The 18,145-nt window shown below is 44.7% G+C and overlaps 1 protein-coding gene across 2 annotated transcripts; it reads right to left on the bottom strand.

Annotated features, from left to right (window-relative positions):
* Positions 1–892: 892 nt before the first annotated feature.
* SLC30A10 (solute carrier family 30 member 10) lies at positions 893–18,145 on the bottom strand. 2 transcript variants are annotated; one of them, XM_035111360.2, is made up of 5 exons: positions 17,631–18,145; positions 15,985–16,032; positions 6,586–6,669; positions 5,492–5,731; positions 894–4,327 (listed from the first exon to the last, which is right to left on the bottom strand). In XM_035111360.2, the coding sequence occupies exons 1-5, from the start codon at positions 18,076–18,078 to the stop codon at positions 3,840–3,842; spliced, it is 1,308 nt and encodes a 435-aa protein (XP_034967251.2). In that variant the 5' UTR covers positions 18,079–18,145; the 3' UTR covers positions 894–3,839. The 2 variants fall into 2 exon arrangements, with proteins under 2 accessions (XP_034967250.2, XP_034967251.2); XM_035111359.2 differs by lacking the exons at positions 15,985–16,032; positions 17,631–18,145 and adding an exon at positions 8,048–8,730 and having other exon boundaries at positions 893–4,327.

Raw genomic sequence — 18,145 nt, 5'->3', positions numbered from 1 at the left:
GTCTTCCTCTTCCTCGTCCCTGGAAGGGTCAGGATGGGGAGGCGGTCTCCACCATTCCTCCTCTGCCCAGTCCCTGACAAAACCTGGTGCTCCCAGGGCCTTATCAGCTGAAGGCACCTATTCTTCATATCTTCTCACTCAAAACTGGGGTTGACTGGTGTGTGCATGCCACCTGATTCTGACTATTGTGCTTTTGTGGTATTTACACAAGAGCCCACACTAAAGCTTCAGTCTTAGCTGGATGATAACGAGGCTGGCCCCAACTAGGAAAATAAAAAAGGGGTTGGACAAGCCTGCACAACGCAGACTGGAAATGCAAGATAACGGATGAGGCATTGGGCTATGAGATCAGAGCAGGAACCAGCAGTGTTACACCCTCCATCTGAAAGAGTAAGAAACTTGGGGGTGGATCTGGTATTCAATGGCTTGTGGTTTGGGAGTAGGGAGTCATGTGTGCTGGAGGTCCAGGATCTCCATAAAAGAAACAGTTGTCTGTTGCATGTTATCTCCCAAAGTCAATTCAAACTTTGTGGTTCTTTGATTCTATAAAACCAATTAGAACTAGTAATCTTCCAAACCCATTCCCACCCAGCTAAACCCCCTCCCCATATCCTCCACACACCACATTCCTAATGCCATGGCAAGCGGTTATTGATTACATTTTCAAATTGGATAGAAACGTGCTTGAGGGGAAATAGACCAAACAGCAGCATTTCTCAGATCACAGGGTGTGTATGGACTGTGACTGTACAGTACTCAGCTTCAAACACCAGTGGTGGGAGCCCAATTGGTATCTCACCCTTCCAAACTTAGGACAGCACTGAGACACCATTTGCCCAACACAGGAAGCCAATTTCCATCAACTGAGATGATTTTTAAACATCTAGCCTGGCAGCAGCTCTCCAGGGGGCTCAGACAGATGTCTGGCCCATCACCTGCTATCTGGTCCTTTTACCTAGGAACATTAGAGACTGAATGTTAACACCTGTATGCTCTACCCACTGAACTATTTTCAATGGCAATCCCAATAGTCACCTTTCCTACCTTCCATAGTCCAAAATATGCATGCCTCTTATAATGTTGATACATGCAAAAATTGGGGCATATTCCCTTAAAATACTAGATAAGGTCAGAATCCCTTTGACACAGAATTTTCACTGACATTGTATTTGTACAGACTTCCATATATGTACCCAGGCACAAAATATCTAGTGAGAATATGCCCTTGTAAGATTTTATTTTTCGTAGATAGCAAGCACGACACAAGGTGTTTAATTAAAAAAAGAACACTTTTTATTTACAACATCCAACTTTTTCTTCAACATATAAAATTCACAAGGCATGAAAGTTTGCACCAGTGGTTTGTTCACAAAAGCATATATACATTTAATTAGATGCAGAATTAGATGTTTCAGGTACAGTAAAACATTACTGTTCCAAACAGAATTATATTCCAGAAAGTCCACATATTATACAGGCAGGAGGTAACTTCACAAGAAGTTATAACATAAACCTTCATACAGTGAAGAGAGCACATTCACAACCACTTTCTTGGCAGTTCATTCACCTTTGAATATGATTTTTTAAAAGTCAGCAACCATCCCCAAACCAAGTGCTTGGATTGAGGCCATATTTGGTAGAAACTATGGAAATATTTAGAATACTTTGGTTAAGATTCATGCATCTTTCAATCCATGCATCTCAACATTAAGAATCAAGGACTCAGTCACCTCATCATAATCGTAAGATATCACGGCCATACCAAAGCCCGCAAAGAACAAAATCTTACTGAAATGTGCTACCTGATATGTGTGTGAAAATTTCAGGATGTGACAAAATTTAGGGTTTAGAGGGCTTGATTGCAATTTTTTTTCATACCACGAAGCTGGCCGGTCCACTTAGAATCTCCCCGGGGGAGGACAATGTTCTATTATAATTTATAGTACACATTTGTAACGGTATAGCAACAACCCTGTGGCTTTCTTCATCGTGGTGTGGCTTCTTGTTATGTCAGGATGAAATCCTTACATAGGCAGGAATGTGCTTAAAGCAAAAAAAAAAAAGAGGTCATGGATCAAAAGATTCTATAAATGAGGGTGGACATTCCACCCACTTCTTTGAAAGCTAAAGAAAATTTTGAGACGATGAGTAGGAAGTGGAACACAGGAAGCTGCCTTATTCCGAATAGACCATTGGTCTATCCAGCTCAGTATTGACTGGTTAGAGACAAGAACCTTTCCCAGTCCTACGTGGAGATGCCAGGAACTGAGCGTGGGTCCTCCATTGAGCTATGGCCCTTCCAGGAGTAGGACAGCCCCAGGGCTGACCAGTATATCGTGTTTTGAAAAATAAGACCTGGATAATGGTTTTGCAGAAGAAAAACCCATGGGTGAAAACAACAAGAGGTCAACTCTAGGAGCTGCTCTAGAAGCAAAGCAGCACATGCAATTGCATGTTTATAGAAACTATAGGAAGGAACAACAAATTGGATTTTTTTGGCAAAGGGGGAATCTTGACGACTCTTTCTGACTCACAGAATTGAGAGCAGTATAATAGTCAAAACCCTTGCTTCTCCTGGGAGTTGCATTAGATGGATTGTATAAAGCTGCCACAGACATTCTTTGGCAAACATGTATCCTGAAGATTTCTATATTCTCTGGTGTTAACTCACTGACATGGATATTTGAAGCTGGTGAAACCCCTCACTATATATTTAGGTAAAAGACACACACACGCACTTGCAAGAGGTGCACATTTCTTAAAGGGGGGAAATGAGTAGGAACATGATCTATATTTGCAAGTAAGATATATCACATGTTTATTGGCGGTGGACATTTTGGAAACAGGAACGACACTGACCATCACCCCTCAAACGAAATATGTTTGTTATTTTAGAAATATGCAGAGTACAGTTAAGAAGTTATTTAAGATATGATTGGGGGGGTTGGGGGGAGAAAAGACTCCTATCCATCTTAAGGGAATATAAATATATAACCTATATACAAAAAAAATCAAATCAATATTACAGATGGACACATACTAAAACACAACAGTCTCAACTCATGCTACAAAAATCCATACGTTCATTCAGTGAAATGGCAGGAAAATATACAGGCAGGAGAGATCATCATTTGTTTCAATGGTGCTTTCAACTGATCATAAAGAGCAGCAATACTTTGTTGAATTATAACCATAGTTCGTTGCCAGCGTTCAGGTAACAACAACCCCTTAGGCCAGCCTTTCCCCCGCTTGGTGCCCACCCCGCTTTTCCAGAAATCCCACTTCTAATTTCAAGTAAACAAGAGGCATTTGAAAACATGACTAATGAAACTACCGCCTACTTTCATTCCTTCATAATGGTGTCTGGGGCAGCCCAATCAAAGGGATCTAAGAGACCTGCAACGAGCACCACATTTCAGTAAAGACAGAGGTAAAAGATCGGTGTGCTCAGCCGTAAGATATTTACCCCTGGAGGAAGAGGAATTAAGTGTCAAAATGGCACTGGAGGTATTTGGCAAATGCCAGAAACACTCCTTGAAGACAAGGGATGGCTAAAAGGCACTTCTGCCTTCCTGCGAGGGGGGTGGGAGGCTCCCTCTTTTCAGAAGGTACCAGTGGCTGCGTGGATAGAAGGGGCTTCTACCTGCACAGCTAGACCTTTAGATACAAGCCAAGAACACCTGCTCTAGATGCCCTGTTACGCTATGCATTGGGCACCCAGCTGTCAAATGCCACTCCCTGTGGCAAGTGCTTGCCAGCAGCATTTTAGCCAAGAGGGCATTACCAATGATAACTTTGCCCTAGATGAACAGCAGTTGCCAAGCGCGAGCCCAAGCTGCCTAGAATCGTGTGCTACTTATGTAGGGCTTGCCATCGCCTGCTTCTTTGTAACTGTCCTTTGAGAAGCTGTGCTTTTTGCCGGGCTCCTCGGCCCACGTGGGTTCGATGGGAATCTCCACCACATCTTTTCTGTGGAAGACTTTGTGCAGAGAAGGAGACAGGCTGCTCTTCTTCTCGTTGTAGCCGTTGACCTCAGCCAGGGCCGCTTCCTGCTGACTGCAGCACAGCTGCGGGTCGCAAGCTCTGGAGATGCACGGAGTGCTGCACAAGACTTCGGGGGTCTTTTGGTCGGTGTACTCTGGCTGGATAGTGACCGAGTGGACCCCCGCTTCGTGGAACACCTCCCTCATCTTTTGCGAAGCGTCTTGGTAATCGGAAGTGGTGTGGCATTTGACGTGGAGGGTGGCAATGTTCTTCCCACTGACCATCTCCCAGACGTGCACCTCGTGAATGCTTGTAATGCCTGGCACTTCGAGCAGCTTGTTTGCTGTTTTTTTTGGGGGGGGGACGACACACAATAAAAACAAGCAGAAAATAAACTCAATGAGATTTCATGAAGGGTCTACTGGCAGCAGTGGTTTGATCAGAAACACTGTCCAGCAAAAGCAGAGATAACCTTCTAGGACAAATACATTTTACGGGAGGGTCATGGCCAGATCCAAAACATTCCTGGAAGAAGCAGAACAACTGGGCCATGCCAAACTATTCCTAGAGTCTTCCTGGGCTGCAAGGGGCCTCAGCACAGCACCACACACGATAGGAAAACAGTGAAGTGGAGCACAAGTTCTGGAAACATTGGCTAATTGAATCAAAGGCGAATTACTAAAAACAGACCCTGCTAAATGGCAAGTATCTGTATGGATTAGGTACCAGCGTAATTTATGGGAACCCAGCACTGAATATTTATGCCTTGCATGAAGTTTAAAATATACAAATGGCAACATCAGGTTCAACCCCCCCCCCGCCCCCAGGCTAGAAAGGTATCCCCATGGGACAACAGAACTATATTGCCCCTCAACGCCTACAAATTTCACACAAAAAAATCACAAACCCTAACTCAGGCATCCCCAAACTTTGGCCCTTCCAGATGTTTTGGACTACAATTCCCATCTTCCCTGACCACTGGTCCTGTTAGCTAGGGATCGTGGGAGTTGTAGGCCAAAAAATCTGGAGGGCCGCAGTTTGGGGATGCCTGCCCTAACTTCATAACTCAGAAAAAAAATATGTCTTGGAGACTGGGAAAGTTTCTGCACAAGTTTAAATTCAAAAGCAAAAAAAAAAATCCCCCCAAACCTTCACATGGTCTGAGTGTGTGCATAAGGCAAATGATCTATTTTTATACTGCCCAACTAACAATGCCCTCTGGGCACTTAGCCATTATCCTTCTACTTTCTTACATCTATAGATGTATGCAGTGATTTCAGGGAACAGCAGCTCAACGCTTGTTATTTTGCATGAGTACTGTGTTCTCGAAATGCATGCTTTCACTAATCCACCAAGATTTGAGTCATGTTGCTAAGACACCACCATGTGAGTCAGTTTCTCAAAGCTCCTGAGAATGTAGAGCTGGCGGTGGGGTGCATAATCCAGAAATGTAATTCCAGGAATAACACTAGCTTTCTAAGTGCTTTGGCAGTAAAATGCAACTTACTCAGCAACTGCATATTAACACTCTTGGGAACCATCTGCAGTAAGATTGTTGCCGTCTCCTTGATAAGCGGGAAGGCTGACGAGAGTATGATGATCACCATAATTATGGTCAGGCTTGGATCAATGTAGCACTGCCAGTTGCATGGGGTGTTCTCGTCCAGAGGAAGTGCATAGAATATGGAAGCAGCCACTACAACGATAACTGAGCCTAGAGCATCCCCCATTACATGCAAAAGAACACCTGAAATAAAGGACAGGAGAAACATTTGCTTTGATGATCAGACTTTGGGTGGTTCAAAAGCAGTAGATGTCAACCACAGCTCGATCAAAACTTGCTTTTGAACCTAACTTTTTATAAATAGGGCAATATTAAAATCAATGTTCCGCTTTCACGTGACCTAGACCCATAATTCCTAATGTCGTCACAGAATGACTACATTCATGTGAGCACTGATATTAGATTCAAAATATCAACTTTAAGAATGGAAGAGCAAACTATAGAGGACATTATAATTAAAATTTTACTTAGGTGGGTGCTCAGCGATGCAAGTGAAAAAGTGTGAAGACTGCAATGAGTCCATTTTGCCACATGTACACATAAGTGAGAAACCACCATCTATTGTAGCTTCCCACTGACCCATAATTGGCCTCCACAGTCACTTATGGACACACTGTTAAGACCATATTCATGGCAAAGACAATTTTACTTGGCTATGGGTGATCGCCAAAGAAGAAGACATGCAGTAAAGCGCATGGGCACATGACCTTCACACACTTATGTAAGTAGACCACAAGCCAAAAGCTGGATCATTTGATATTGTTAATGTGTCAGATATATGGACATCATCATGGAACAACAGCATGTGTAAAACATTCTAAACTTGACCTTCCAGGAGTCATCTTGACTACATCTGAGCAGCTATAGTCTATCTGTATTCTTTTTATTTGGTCAGTAATTTAATAACTTGTTGGATTAAATATGATTTATTGATATCTTGTACTATAAATGTATTTAGAAACAGTGGGAATAAACTGGAACAGGCCACCAATAAAGAGGGTCCCCCAAAACTGGGTAAGTTGTCTATCCTGTATTACCTCTGATATTCAAAGCTTCGGATTTTTTCTCTTTTTTCTGTATCACCTCATCTTCGGGCTTGTTCTGGGTATTTATGGTGTCACCTGCATTCAAAGAAGAAACGCTGTGTTGTGTATAAGTTCTACAAACAGAAAAAACACCAATCTTTTCAAAACCAACTTAAATCTTAAATGGTACCAGATGTTTTAGCAATGACCCTCCCACGCCTGCATGCAGACAACACACGTGCCATCATAACTGGAAGCCGATGCATAATTTCATGGAAACACGGAAAGTAAGCAAACTCCAGTACATATAAATCGCGGTTATTTATTTGTGTTTAAAAGCTCTGCAAACTCCCACACAATTTTTTTGACAGTAAAAGGAGAAAAAAATTATTTTATGAGCAAAAGGACAAAGTGCAAAAACAAAACACCCCACCCCACCCCCCAAAAAAGTATTTGAAGGGGGGGAACTAACACAGAGAGGAAAATATTGCCAGGGAAGGACGCCAAAAATGAAAGGAGGGCAAATAAACATGTGAGAAGGGAACAGGAAGGAATAGAAAAGAAGGGGGGGGGAAAGGTGTAAAAAAAAGAGAGAGAGAGAGAGAGAGAAAAGTGTGGAGGGAGAGAAAATTAACAAACCAGAAAGATGGTGATGGCATGGAAAATCTGCCTCATCTAATCTACCTAAAAGTCAGTATAACATTCGAAGTCATTTAACTATACCCACTTTTAACTGGCATTCTACAGTAAAATCTACACATATTTTGTACTTGGCCTGTGTTCATATCGCCTTGCGTATAACGGAGACTAGATGGAGGTGGAGGAAAGAGAGGTTGGAAAGAGAAAAGTAAGAATAGGGAAAGCTGAGGATTAGAGAACTTTAGGGAGGATTTTAAAAGAAAGAGCCAGTGTGGTGGTTGGAATGGTGGACTAGGCTTTGAAACGCCCACTCAGCCAAAAAGCTCACTGGAGAATCTTGGTTCCCTATCTCTTAGCCTAACGGTAACCTACCTCACAGGGTTGCTGTGAGGACAAAATGGAGATGAGGAGAAGTACGTACCACTCCCCAGAGAAAAGGTGAGGTATAAATGTAATACTGTATGTAATATTAAAAATAAAACAACAATAAAATAATTGGGGGGGGGGTGATGAGGTGGCAGTGAAAAACAAGAGGGAAGAAAGCATATAGGGCCGGATAAATATATTTATTCATCATAATATAAATAGAAGAATTCTAACAATAAAAAATGTGGGGAAATGTACAAGTTAAAGAAAGGGTGTGGGTGGGAAACCAGTTACAGTATACTGATGCAAAGAAAACTGTTGCAAAAAAATCTGCCCCCAAAGAAGAGAAGATGTGGGAAATAAGAACAAAGCAAGAAAGAGAGAAAACATTAGAAAAGGGCAAAGGAGGAGAAAGAAAATGGTGATGAGAGGAGGCGAGGAATCAATGAAGGAGGAAACCGAGAGGCACCTGCTCCGTCCACGCTGCAAGTCTCCAGGTCGAGGTCCCGGGCCGCTGGCAGGGCGCCCTCGGGGTCTCCGTCGAGGCTGGGCTCTGGCGTGGCCGCTGCCGGCGGGCCGCGTCGCAGGCAGGCGGGCCAGCAGGAGGCCCAATCCTGGAAGACGAGGAGCCCCACGATGTTGACGGCGAGGCCGAGCGCGCCCACGATGAGGATGAGCTCGGCGTCGCGGATGGCCTGGGGGCTGGCCAGGCGCTGCACGGCCTCCACGAGGATGGTGAAGGAGAGCGCGGCCAGGAAGACGGCGTTGCTGAGGGCGCCCACCACCTCGGCGCGGCCGTAGCCGAACGAGGCGCCGGGGCTGCGGGGCCGGCGCCGGCGGGAGATGCGCCCCGTGGAGAGGCCCACGCAGAGCGCGATCAGGTCGGAGAGCATGTTGAACGAGTCGGACACCAGCGCGATGGAGTTGCCCACGTAGCCCGACACGATCTCGGCCACGAAGAAGCCCGCCGTCAGCACCAGCATGAAGATCAGGCGGCACGTCTGGCCCGTGTAGCGCCCCATGGCCAAGCGGGAGGCGGCGCGCTTGGAGAGGAGGGCGCTGCCGGGTGGGCGCCCCTACTCTTGAACCCTTCGAGGGACTTCCTGTGCTCCAGCCCCCGAGCGAGCCTCCGGGCTGGCTTGTTGCTTCGCCGTCGCCCCCTCCGTCGGGCTGGCTGCCCCTTTGGACCGGCGGGCAGAGAGGCGAAGGCGCGGCGCTGATCGCCCTCTCCGCCGCCTGGCAACAAGTGCTTTGCGCGCCCTGCAGCTGCTCGTGACTCTGCACTTTGCTTTATAGAGGCGCGGCAGGGGCGGCACCGACGCCCTTCTGCACCCACAGCGCCCGGCGAGATTTGCCGCCGTCCGCAATTTCTTATCCAGCACTAAAGGATAAAAAAAAGGGGGGGGGAGCGCCGATTGCCAACTCGCCATAACGCCCACGCGTTTGCCATGCACCCAGTCAAGGTAGAAGAGCCATCTCTCAGCATCACTGCCTCATTTGCTTTTAAATAGGGAAGATGTTTCACCTGCTGCTCCTGGGGATCATTTGGGACGCTGCCACACACACATTAGGATGTATCGATTTTTCCCGTTGCCGGACACATGCTGTCACGACCATGATTTGCAGCTATTGGTGTGAACTCGCCTTTGTCATAAAGAGCTGGCGATCCTATAATCTACCAGTTATTTGCAAATGCTCATCATACCTTAAATTATTCATGGATTCCCCTGCCCCGTTTGATCCCAGAGCCAAAATGGCCATAAAATAATCTTGGAAACAGCAATCGAGGACAAGAAGTTTAAGCGCAGGTTCGCCCAGCCCCAAAGCTTGTTTTTCAACATAATTGTGTTGTCTTATCATGTATATACTCATTAAAATCCACATAAGCATCTCCAGAAAACATTTAAGACCCAGGATTCTTGATGTTCTGCTTCCTTCCAGCTCAAGGATTCTTTTAAAAAGCAGTTACTGACTTTTATACAAGCTGAAATCAAATCTGAAGACTAGTCCGTATTTTAAATAAGATTATCTTGTCATTGGCTACCATTTAATTTCATCCTGATTTTAATTTTAAGCTGTATTTTAATTAATTGTTTGATTGTGTTTTAAATGTATCATATGTTTGGTGTTAGGGCCTTCCCTGAGCCCAGTCCTGGCCGGGAAGGGCGGGGTATAAATAAAAATTATTATTATTATTATTATTATTATTATTATTATTATTATTATTACATGAATCCATTGCTACTAGAATCAATGCACATTTAAAGAACTGGCTTCCCCCAAAGGATCCTGGGAACTGTAGTTTGTTAAGAGCACTGGGAATTGTAGCTCTGTGATGGAGAAGCTACAGTTTTCAGGATTATTTTGGAAAACTCGCGTACTTTAAATGTATGGTGCAAATCTGCAAATGAATCTTCATCAATAATTCCAAATTAATTTAGGCAGATGACATGTTCTGAAATGTTATTAGCTTAAATTAATTTGGAATTATTGAAATTAATGTTGCCATTGAATAACCTACTTTGAAATTCAGTGAATCACCAATATTAAACATTGCAGGATGGGAGGGAACGTTACCCAGCGTCAAGGAATATTATGGTCCAATGGGCATAGATTAGACAACATGAAAAAATTATGGAACTAATTGAAATCACAAGCAATGGTATAGCTCTTTTCACTAAAAGCTTACAAATCAACAACAACAAAAAGAGGCAGCTTTTCTGTATTGTCCAAGTCATACACCTTGGGCACTTATTTGCCTGTTACAAAATTCATCGATTATATGATATTCTCATCCTCAAAAAGCAATGAAACAGCATCTGTTCCCCATCACCATGCGCAAAAGAAATATCATTTTCTCCTGAGAGAAGAAAAATGGCTCTGCTGCTTGTTGGTGAACAAGACATGATATATCTTCACTATATCCTGCATGTGTCATAGAATTGTAGAGTTGGAAGGGACCGTGAGGGTCATCTAGTCCAACCCCCTGCAATGCAGGAATCTCAACCAAAGCATCCATGGCCAATGACCACCTCAGCTTAAAAACCTCCATTGAAGAAGAGCCCACCACCTTCCGAGAGAGTCTGTTCCACTGTGAAACAGTTCTTACCATCAGAAGGTGGGATTCTTTCTTTCTGTTCCCCAGCCACATTCATAGCTGCCAAGTTCTCCCTTTTTTAAAGGGAAATTCCCTTATGCTGAATAGGCTTCCTCGCGAGAAAAGGGAAAACTTGGCAGCTATGACCGCATTGATGCATGCCACTGTTGCCTGATTGGATGGTGGCAATAGTGTTTTACTGCCAAGTTGTAAGTGGATGCTGTAAATGACACTGCCTTATCAAATTGTAGCAGACAAGAATATGATTGTGGATATGTTTAATATCCTAAATTGGCTTGGCAAGTTCTGCCAAGGAAAGAATAATATTTTATCTGAGTAGCATTTGTAGTTCCCATTTATTTAACAGTTGAAATGTCAAGCAGATCTAACTGAAATTGAGAGACTAACATTAAGGTAAAAAAAAAAAAGACTCATTCTGTGAGTAGCATAGTTTTAGAATCATTTATCCTCTTTGTTGTTGTTGTTTAGTCGTTTAGTCATGTCCGATTCTTCGTGACCCCATGGACCATAGCACGCCAGGCACTCCTGTCTTGCACTGCCTCCCGCAGTTTGGTCCAACTCATGTTCGTAGCTTCGAGAGCACTGTCCAACCATCTCGTCCTCTGTCGTCCCCTTCTCCTTGTGCCCTCAATCTTTCCCAACATCAGGGTCTTTTCCAAGGATTCTTCTCTTCTCATGAGGTGGCCAAAGTATTGGAGCCTCAGCTTCACGATCTGTCCTTCCAGTGAGCACTCAGGGCTGATTTCCTTCAGAATGGATAGGTTTGATCGTCTTGCAGTCCATGGGACTCTCAAGAGTCTCCTCCAGCACCATAATTCAAAAGCATCAATTCTTCGGCGATCAGCCTTCTTTATGGTCCAGCTCTCACTTCTATACATCACTACTAGGGTGCTTAAACCTCCAATCACACTATTAATTATGTGTGCAAGGATTAAACTGGGGCAACACGACTACTAGCCATGATGGCTATACAGTGGTACCTCGAGTTACAGATGCTTCAGGTTACAGACGCCGCTAACCCGCAAATAGTACCTTGGGTTAAGAACTTTGCTTCAGGATGAGAACAAAAATTGTGTGGCGGCAGTGGGAGGCCCCATTAGCTAAAGTGGTACCTCAGGTTAAAAACAGTTTCAGGTTAAGAACGGACCTCCGGAAAGAATTAAGTTCTTAACCCGAGGTACTACTGTATCTTACCTCTGTGCATCCCAGTTGCTTAGGATCATAAGCAAGAGAGAGCTATGGCACTCAGGTCCTGCTTGTGGGCTTTTCATAAGCTGCTGTGAGAACAGACTGCTGGACTAAATAGTCCTTTGCTTTGATCCAACAGGACTCTTCCTGTTTTCTTATGTTCTGCAGACCAGTTTGTGGCAGACCATATAGCTGCCTATTTGTAACAAAATGTCCTCATGCTTAACCATTCAGTGGGTTCGTAACTACTGAACTTTCTAGATCTCAGCCCTCTTAATGATGTCAGGCCATTTTCTAGCCTGTATTGTGGCAAGTAAATGTCTAGGAACTTTGTGGGTCAGGTGTGAGCATCAAAAACAACTACCTGCGCCCGATTGCTTATGGGGAAGCCGATGCCAAAAATTGCAAACCCTGCTCAGGGAGTTCCCCGTCCTCAATGAACCAGTTGAGTTTCAGAATCCTTGTGGAGAAAGCCACTCACGAAAATAAAGGTAGCACGAGACAGTGGCTGGAGTTTGGTTGTGACAAAAAGATTGTGTCGCCTTGGACAAGTCTGTCTAATATAACTATCCTGCCTCCCGGGATTCTATTTAGGATTTATGGACATATCGGTCTATTTTGGTTTCTCCGTGTTTTTCCTTTCTTATGTTCAGATTGACCATATCCACATCAGTTTGTGAATTTAGTAAAGGTCCTGACAAAAATGTACCTCTACTTACGAATAACTCTACTTACGAATGTTTCTACTTACGAATGGAGCTCCATCCACCATCTTGGATGTGGTTTAGATAGGATTTTTTCTACTTACAAATTTTTAGATAGGGTTGCTTCGACTTATGAATTTTTTCTCCCAATGCATTCCTATGGGATTCGACTTACAAATTTTTCCAACTTACAAATGTGCATTCGGAACGCATTAAATTCGTAAGTAGAGGTACCACTGAACATTTTCATAGGAACTTAAGAAGCTGCTATACAGTATAATGAATCCAGACTGTTGGTCCATCTAGCTCAGCATAATCTACACTGAATAGCACTGGCTCACCAGGATTTTAGACAGATTTCAGCCCTACATGGAGACGCTGGGGATTGAACCAGGGAAACTTCTACATCCAAAGCAGATACTCTATCACTGAGCTGCAGCCTTTCATGCATGCTGCTCCTAATATAGACATTTTTGCATGTAGTTTTGCCTACCATACATATTTTTCCCCCAGCAGTTTCTCCTCACAGAATGCCCTTTTTACATTATTTTCTTACACACACATTTTACCTAATGCATACTTTTTGGTATGCATATTTTCAGTAGGAGAATTGCATTGCAAAATTCAGAGAAGTGCGAATTTCAAAGGATAACTGCAAAATTAGGTAGAATAAGAATAAAGGGGTCACACTCACACCCTATATTTAAGGTGCACTTACAGCACTTTAACAGTCATGGAGAATCCTGGGAACTATAGTTTGTTCGGGGTGCTGAAAATTGTAGGTCTCAGAGGTCAGCGCACGTAAAAAACCAGAGTTCCCAGGATATTTGGAAGAAGCCATGGTGGAATGAGAGTTTTAAATGCATGGTGTGGATGTGATCCAAATCCAAAATAATAATAATAATAATAAAAGCTATAATAGTGCAGGGAGGGGAAGCATCTTCACTCAACACTGAAAGGTTAATACTGTGAACACCAGGCAAACTTCCTTGTTGATGGAATTTGACAAGCGATGCCACTACTAAGGAGATCTCTTTTCTAGTCCCACCTGCCTTACCTCAGGTAGGGCACCTGGATGTTATCCTCAAAAGACTGCCTCACTTTATAAGCAGGTTGATACGAGAGCAGGTGTTCTCGCAGGTATCTGGATTCCATCCCTGAAGGACTTTGAAGGTAATTGTGCTCCCTGTCAGATTTTGGCCAACAATAACTTTGCATATTCAAGAAGGAGCTATAGCCAATCCTACCAAGCATACCTGTATAAGATATGCATTTGAAAACCTGTTTGCCAAATTCCCACTTGGCATTTTGAGGGACACATTAAAAAAAAAAACTTACACCTAAAATAATGTGTGATTTGGCTCCAAGTCTGTTCAAAAGGAGTGGCTCTGTAAGATGGCATGTTCTTTCAAGGTTAGCCTCCGAAGGATTCTTAATAATTGTGGCCAAAGTGCAAATCTGGCTAATAGCCATTTATACAACAACCAGATTATTAATTGCTAGAAAGCAATAATTGGCTGGTCCATTGACGTCAACGGGCTGCACAGTTATCACTAAGGGCAGAGTGTGATGAGATGTGGATTGCATAGCTTGGAATATGTCCTCTACATTCGGTTTCCATTGCTCCTGCAATGTGGGGAGGTACTGTAGGCTCAAGAAACCACTCAAGCTAAAAGGGGAGGGAATTTACTGGACCACTGCCTGCCACACCTCCCAATTCTACAAGTTTATTTGGCCAGAATAGTGGCTACAGCTGTTCGTAGCCAACTGTTTAGACAAACAGTTATCTCTGACACCTAAATGTTAGCATAGTCCAGGGATAGCCACCCCAGGTGTTGTTGGTCCCCAACTCCCATCAGCTGCAGCCAGCATGACCAATGGTCAGTGGGGATAAGAGATGTTGGCCAACAGGATCTGGAGAACATCAAGACGGTCACCCATGTCCTGGAAGAGCATGACAACTGACTTTTCAAATGCTCTGCTTTAGTATTAGGGCGTTAGTGACTCACACAATAGAGAGAGAGAGAGAGAGAGAGAGAGAGAGAGAGAGAGAGAGAGAGAGAGATATTTAGCAGCATAGCTGCCGAGTACCCCGTTTTCCCCGGGAAACTGCCGTTTTTACTTACCTTTCCCCGGTGGTCCCCCGTATCACTTTGTCTCCCGTTTTTCTCAGTTATTTTCTCCTGCCGGCAGCCATTTTTTTTCTTTCCGATTTGCCCTTCTATGGGCACCAAAAATGGCTGCCGCCGGCTTCAAAAGTCACATCTACGCATGTCCGGAAGTGCATAGACGCGACTTCCAGTGTCAGCGGCGGCCATTTTTGGTGCCCATAGATGGGCGGAGCGACACCGGAAGTTGCGTCGACGCACTTCCTGACATGCGTACAAGCGACTTTCGAAGCCGGCGTCGGCCATTTTTGGTGCCCATAGAAGGGCAAAGCGACACCGGAAGTTATGTTGACGCAACTTCCGGTGTCACACGGCTGCCGGTCCCAGATTCTGCAGTCCGGGACTTTGAAGGTAAGTTTAGCAGGCCCCAGCCCTGTGCTCCTTTAAACACCTGCTGAAAACTTTTCTGTTTCAGCAAGCCTATCCAGACACAGAATTTGCTCTTAAATTTGCTTTTATCTAATTTTTAATTGTATTTGTTATTACCGAAGTGTTTGTCACACCGAGCTCCTTTGGGAGGAAGGGTATCAAACTTGGTTGACCGAGAAAATAACAGTGGAGTGATTATGTGTCCTCCCCAAGATCCTAATGAGAAAAAAGAGTCGACACACAACTTTCAACCTTTTATTTTATTTTATTTTAATTGCGTAACCCATTTGCAGCTTCCCCAGCCGTCAGTAGAGGTGGCTCATAATAATAACTAAAATCAGAAATCATATACAGTACCTTTGACATAATATATTGGTACAAACTAGTTATATCCAATGAAATGTGTGTAGCTTTTTTCAAGCAAGAACAAATGTGACCCCCATTGGCAGTGCAGTGGAGAGACATTGCCTATTATAGGGCAGCTTCTTAATTCCAGACCCAGAACTTACGTCATGTGCCATAAAGCTCCTGATGATTTAAGCAGATGCCAATTTATTTATTTTTAAAGTCGCTTAGGGGATTCAGAATTTCATTTCTACTGTTTGGCATTTTCCCAGACTTCTGCTATTCTCTTGACAGAATTCAGCCAACAGTGTAGATTACTTAATTTCAAGGAACAGTGAGATGACGCTTCCTTTTCCCATAATGCAAATAGGCAGTAACAGCAGCAACAAATCAGCAATGTAGTCCAATCACACAGTCACTCTCACACACATTCTTAGTGCCAATGCACACATATAGAATAGTATATGTTGTACCTACTTTTGTACATACTGAATAAGGCATTTTCAAGACTCACCTAAAGCAGGAAAGGGAGTTATCACCGGACCTTCTCTAACTGAGTAGCCTAAGAAAAATATAAATGGAAAGCATGCTGTTTAAATATTCTGGGAAAGGCTCAGACCAACCAAACAGCAATAGAATTTGTCTAGTTTTAAATTACCGTACCAGTCAATCCACCTCTGAAGAGTATAGACTCGGCTGAATAGCCATGATTTCATCAAAGCTAATGGAAAATATCCATAGCCTCAAAGTTAAGGTCCGTAAATAGCAACACTCTAGAGCAGGCATCCCCAAACTGCGGCCCTCCAGATGTTTTGTCCTACAACTCCTATGATCCCTAGCTAAGAGGACCAGTGGTCAGGGATGATGGGAATTGTAGTCCAAAACATCTGGAGGGCCGAAGTTTGGGGATGCCTGCTCTAGAGGTCCCGAGCCCTAAGGAAGTCAGATTAGCCTCAACCAGGGCCAGGGCCTTTTCAACACTGGCTCCGGCCTGGTGGAACGCTCTGTCTCATGAGACCAGGGCCCTGCGGGATCTGATTTCTTTCCGCATGGCCTGTAAGACAGAGTTGTTCCACCTGGCCTTTGGCTTGGAATCAGCCTGATTCCCCTCCCCCTCTTTCCTTTTCCTTCTGTGATGGAACCCCTATTCGGGGACTTCCCTGGCTTTTTTTCCTGGCCCACGTAGGACCAGTCTGGATAGTTGGCCATGGTGAAGATTTGACATTTTCTCTCTCCAAACAGTTTTGATTCTGGGCTTCCACTGAAATGAGGCTGCATTTGAAGTTGTATTTTAATCCTCTTTTTAAGTTGTATTTTAATCAATTGTTTTTATACCTGATGTTAGCCACCCTGAGCCCGGTCTTGGCCAGGGAGGGCAGGGTATAAATAAAATTGATTGTGATGGTGATGATGATGGTTATATTTCCAATAGAAGTAGTTAGGATTGCTTCCAAATGTAACTGAGTTGTGTTTTGATAAGAAGAAATGAACACGGGTAAGCACTGGTGGGTCTCAGTAACTGGCAAAAAGCTTGTGGCCTGTGATGCATTGTAATGATTTTTTGTTATTTTAAAAAGAGGCCAACACATGATTGCTTTTGATCATGCCACATATTGAACTATTTAAAAGTTTAAGATCTGCCTCAAGGAGCACACACACTCCAAATCAGGGGTCCCCAGACTTACCGCGCAGCGGGCCGGTGCCCGCCGTGCCGGCCGCGCGGCGGGCCGGAGGGTAGGCGAGTGCGCGTGTAGCGGGCCGGAGGGCGGGGGAGTGCGCGCCCGTGCGCATGCGCACACGCACACGGTCGGGAAAAAATCGCTGAAAATCGCTTGTGCGCATGCGTATGGGCCTCCCCCGACCCGGAAGTGCATCGGAAATGACCTCTTCTGGGTCAGGAGAGGCCCATACGCATGCGCACAAAGGATTTTTGGCGATTTTTTGCCGATTTTAAAGATCGCCGCCGCGCCGTGCGGCGTAAGAGCGGGCGGCGGCAGCGGGCGGTGGGGGTCGTCGCGGGCCGGATTGGGAGGCCAATTGGGCCGCATCCGGCCCGGGGGCCGTAGTTTGGGGACCCCTGCTCCAAATCCACCCTTTAAGAAAGTGTCAACCTATGTCTAGAAGTTATGGACGAGGTAGTGATTTTTAAAAATTCCTTACCTGTTTCCATGTCTTGGTCAACAGAGTCACGGCAGTAACAACAGTCCAAAAAGACGACATAATTGATTAAGTTGAAGAACAGCCCTACAAGTCCAGCGATTAGGACAAACAGCGCCTTTTCGGTCTTCTGCGGGTTGAGGAACCTCTTCAGGGCTTCGATCAGGATGCTGAACATGAGGGCCGTGGCAAAGACAGAGTTGCCAAATGCACCCACCACATCGGCCCGGGGAAAGCCGAAGGTGCCGTTCTTGTGCCACCGAATGCGGCTGACTCTTACGCCGAGCAAGCCGACGATCATAGAGATCAGGTGAGACAGGACAGCAAAAGCGTCCGACGTGAGAGAGAGGGAGTTACCTATGTAGCCCACCACCATTTCGCCCACAAAAAGCAGAAAAGTCACGATGCACATGAAGAAAAGCCGGCTGCTCCGCCCTGTGTAGCGGCCCATGGCTGAGAAGCGTTCTCTGTGCGTGGCGAGAAGGGTCTTGGCAGGATTAGCAAGCAACGACTGGCAG

Source organism: Zootoca vivipara, chromosome 3 (assembly GCF_963506605.1).
Source record: "Zootoca vivipara chromosome 3, rZooViv1.1, whole genome shotgun sequence".
In the NCBI taxonomy this organism is placed as follows: Eukaryota; Metazoa; Chordata; class Lepidosauria; order Squamata; family Lacertidae; genus Zootoca; species Zootoca vivipara.
The sequence above is the reverse complement of the archived record's forward strand: the minus strand, read 5'-3'. Positions and strand labels throughout refer to the sequence as shown.